Source organism: Geospiza fortis, unplaced genomic scaffold, assembly GCF_000277835.1.
Source record: "Geospiza fortis unplaced genomic scaffold, GeoFor_1.0 scaffold659, whole genome shotgun sequence".
Taxonomy (NCBI): domain Eukaryota; kingdom Metazoa; phylum Chordata; class Aves; order Passeriformes; family Thraupidae; genus Geospiza; species Geospiza fortis.
In genome coordinates, this window is record NW_005054530.1 from 434,838 (window position 1) to 439,103 (window position 4,266).

Here is a 4,266-nt window from a genome sequence, read left to right on the forward strand (position 1 = left end):
GTGCTGTCCCACATTTGTTTCTTTGTTTTACCACTGACATAACTGAGGACCTTGTTTTAATTTTCCCAGTCTGATCTGCCTCCAACGTTTTCCTCCAAGATTATCCACCACTGATTTCAGTGCATTTACCACAAATTCTGGAAGACAAATGCCTGAAGGATGGTTTGGGATGAAACCATGGGGGCCACATCCTCCTGATCCCTGCATGGATCAAAGCTGGCGCAAGTTGGCCAAGTCAAATTTTACAGAGTTAAGGGCACAGAAGGAACTTCACAGTCATCAACCAGCAGGTTACTTTAGAAGACAACATCCCATTAATGTTGGCACTTGACTGATTCCAAATGGAGTCCTGCAGAATTCATGTGTTCAAGCCCAGGCTGGACAGGGCTTGGAGCAGCCTGGTCTTTGCAAGGTGTCCCTGGCCATTGCAGAGGGTGGAATCAGACAAGCTTTAAGGTCCATTCTCACCTAAACCATTCTGGAATTCCATGAATCCCTTCATCTAAAGCAGAATTCTCCCTCTAAAATTATTCTAAAAAAGGTCAAGGTCCAAATTCTGACCAATCTGCACCTCAATATTTATATTAAATTGTCTTATCAACTGCCAGAAAGCACCTGCTAAGACACCCAGGATTGTATGAAAGCAGATACAGACATGTACATTGAATGGATATTAAGGTGGAGCTTTAAGCACATGCCAAAAAAAAAAAATCAAAGTAAAGTGGGAGAGAAGTAGCCTCTTGTGCTGGAAAGCCACAAAATTCCTGTTATTTCCAGAGCAGGAAAATAACTGTGCACTTATGAGCTCGTTCTATCACCCAGGCACTGCTGGAGTCCACAGTCCTCTCACAATGGGGAGATTTTTGAAGAGACTTTTTCACAGAGATTGTTGTTTTTTTTCAAGCCTCTCGTGCTTTGACTGTGAGACCAAAGTTCCCCCAAGCTACAGTATCTCCAACAAAGCAGCTGCATAAATTGGAATGAGAAAAAGAAAGGATGAATAAAAATGGGGCAAAACGCCTTTGAGGAACTCTCTGCTCTGCAGAGTCTCAGACAGGGCTCCTCACAGCCCCACTGATCCACCAGCTGGAAGGGCTGCCAAACTCAACCAGAATATTCCATGCACAAAGCAGCTCTGAGTATTTGATGTTCATTCCCATCTGCTGGTGACCACTCTCCTCCACAAAATCACATTCCCAAATAATTCCACACATTCGGTGAAAGTCAATGCAAATAGAAAGCAGGAAGCCCTAACACAACATGACACCCAAAAGCTGATTACATTCCCCAAAATGGCATAAAAAGGAGTTTTCCAGGGCTGATTTTGTAAGGGGGTGACAAGATCAAAGCAAGTCAAGGTGAACATAATCCACAGGGAAAACCAGATACACCTGAACTGGGATTTTCTTTTTCCAAAGCACCATTTCTGTCCCAAATGAATTCTTTCCATATCAGTACACTTTAGATCCCCACTAGTTACATAATTATGGTAAACATCTTTATCAAGTACTAAGGATGACATTTTTAGACAACTCAGTCCTAAAGAAGGTTTCAAACAGAAAACAGACTTGCTCTTCCACATAGGATTAACTCAACCAAAGCATAACTTGAAATAAAAAAATCAGTCAATACTGTAGCTTAAGTCACCACCTATCAAAATACCTGGATGTTCTCCAAAAAAGGGGATCTTGGCTGTGGGATCCTCTTTTCCACAGCTGGATTATTCCAGCACGTGCACCCCAGTGGTTCAGGAAAGCCCTCCTGCTGGACTGTCCCAGCACCTGCTTGCATGGTTGTTAATCTAAAGGAAAAAGCCCTTTGGATCCTTTTCCTTAGGATTTCCAGGGTATCCTCTTTGCATGAATTCAGCTCCAACTCTTCTCACCACCCTCGCTGCGCTGGCTTTGCTGAAGGGCTTTTCCTGCGAGTCACGTTCCCATCCGGCTCCCTGATGGGAAATCTTTCTCCCTCATTAAGGGATCAGCCACCACCACACACAGAGATCCAGGAAAGTCCCCAACCCCTGTCCTACCTGTATAGGCCATGTTCTTCGGGTTTCCATAGGGAGCCCCAGGTTGGACGGGGCTGTAAACAGGATTCATGCTGGAAGACCGGGAACTCTGAGGACAAAAGAAAAGCAGAGTTGAGACGGTTGCCTTAGGTTGGCTCCCGAGTCGCTGTCTGTGTGCAGAGCCCTGATAGCATCACCCTGTTAGAATTCCAGACACAGACAGCTGTGAAGGAAGGGATTTACAACCAGACGTTCCAACCAGATAGCATATTTAATAATTCAAGTTTTGGATCTCTCCGCTAATTCCCACAACTTCTCCGGCACTGCATATTCTGCCTACCAATGCACCCGGAGTAGATTCATCCTCCATATCCCTGGGCTCAGGACTCATGACCCCACTTCCAGCTTGAGATGAACAAAGAGGAGGAGTCACAAAGTCAGGCAAGGAATTGTCCCCCTTGGAAGAGCGAGCAGTTCTTGGGTGATAAAACCAACCGCACCGAAGACCTGACCTTTCAGTGAGCAGCAGATGAAAGATCATTTGCCGCTGGCGAGATGGAGAAGGGCAAGTCTTGGTGAGCTTTCAGCGTGAGCTGACTGTGAAAACCTGGAGGTCAAGGCTTGGCTCCTGTGTGGGGCTGGTCAGGGCCACCCCCGGGTCCCACCCGTGTCCCACAGGGAGACTCCGTCACGGAGCTTCCGTGAGCGAGGAGATTTCGGCAGCCCTCGTGCTCCCCTCGCCGATAAAAACCGCACAGCAGGGTCAGCTTCTTGCGGGTTTTATTAGGAGGAAAGCAAGTGACTTGGGAATTTGTGTCTCCTAACTGTCAGTTAAGCAACTGGCTCAGTTAATTATCTTAATGAAGCACATTCTCAGTTCTGATTAATGGGAAAATCAGTCATTAAGCTTTATTAGGCGACGCATTTGTCTCCGCAGCTATCTAGCGGTAATTTCACACCAGAACCAAACCCATCTTGCTTCAAAATCTGGGGGTTTTGTTAAAATGTGTTATTTTACAGTTCATAAATAACACCATTCTCTCCAAACAAGTCCCTCATGATAGGGGACACAATTTGTTACATCATTAACTCCTTTCACTTTACCTCGGGAGAGTAAACAAGTCAAACGTTACGTGTTAGCACCGATTGACTTGACAACAATTAGTGCTTAATTAATTAGCTGTCCCTCCACCCCCAAGTTAGCACTGAAGGAGCCATTCTCAAAGGAAAGGAAATCAGGGTTATAAGCAAGTGGGAAGAGACAGGGAGACTCAGAATTCCATCAGTGGCTTCACTAACACACAGCATTAAGAGCATTAAGAAGATCTTTAATAAAATCAGTGTAAAACCAGGCTGCTCAGAGAAGTGTGGCTGCTCCATCCCTGAACTGCACAAAGCCAGGCTGGATGGGGCTTGGAGCATCTGATCTAGTGGAAGCTGTTCCTGCCCATGGGACTGGATGAGCTTTAAGGTCCCTTCCAACCCAAGCCATTCTGTAATTTTATGGAATAAAATTTAGGAGGGTAACTCTTCACCTTTCCATTGTTCCTCCCCAGAAACCACCCAGTGACAGCTGGACCTGCTCCCAGGCAGGGCTGGAATCACGGCTGCTTTTCTAAAGTGCCTTTTCAAAGCCAGCACCATTTCATTTGTACTCTTGTGCATGTGAAGAGTATTAAAAAAAAATCATAATTCAGGGGAAAACAATGACAGAGTATGTGTGGCTTGCATTAGGTGTTGTACCAAATGGTAAAAGCAAAACACTCTTATTGAGAAGGATGAAAGAAAATGCTTTTTATCCCAGATAAAAAGGTTGTAATCGTGGTGGGGGCTTGAGAGCTTGTGAGGAAGAGGTTTGTGCTTCCTCCCTGCTTTGTATGCAGGGTGGGATTTCCAGACAGCAGGAAAGAGCCCCTGCAAACAGCATTTGGGAGGGATGATTTTCTCTCCCATTCTGCAAGACAATGCTATCCGAAAATACATTTGAAATTCATTGCAGGCACCATGTTGTGGCATTGAAACAGCTACACTGAAATGGGAATAAAACAGGATTAGCAAAATTAAACCTTCTGCGCCGCCAGAACCTGCAGAGTTCGCTTGTGGCCATGAATGCCCAAGAAAAAGACTACTAAAAATTAATTATAAACAGACAAACACCAGTGCTGCTCTATTACAGGAGCTTCCAGTGCTCCCTAATCCCTGAGACAGCCACGCTCAGTTGCTCTGAGAGACTCCAGCAAGGAGTAACTCCAGCA

At 45.4% G+C, this 4,266-nt stretch overlaps 1 protein-coding gene across 2 annotated transcripts in view; it reads right to left on the bottom strand.

Annotated features, from left to right (window-relative positions):
- The window catches only part of FAM168A (family with sequence similarity 168 member A), a 107,594-nt gene that overhangs the window by 61,613 nt on the left and 41,715 nt on the right, over positions 1–4,266 (bottom strand). For both annotated transcript variants that reach the window (XM_031063782.1, XM_005429174.2), the window contains one exon: positions 2,033–2,120. In XM_031063782.1, coding sequence (XP_030919642.1) covers positions 2,033–2,102 — 70 coding nt within the window. In that variant the 5' untranslated portion in view covers positions 2,103–2,120. The remainder of the gene's footprint in view (positions 1–2,032; positions 2,121–4,266) is intronic.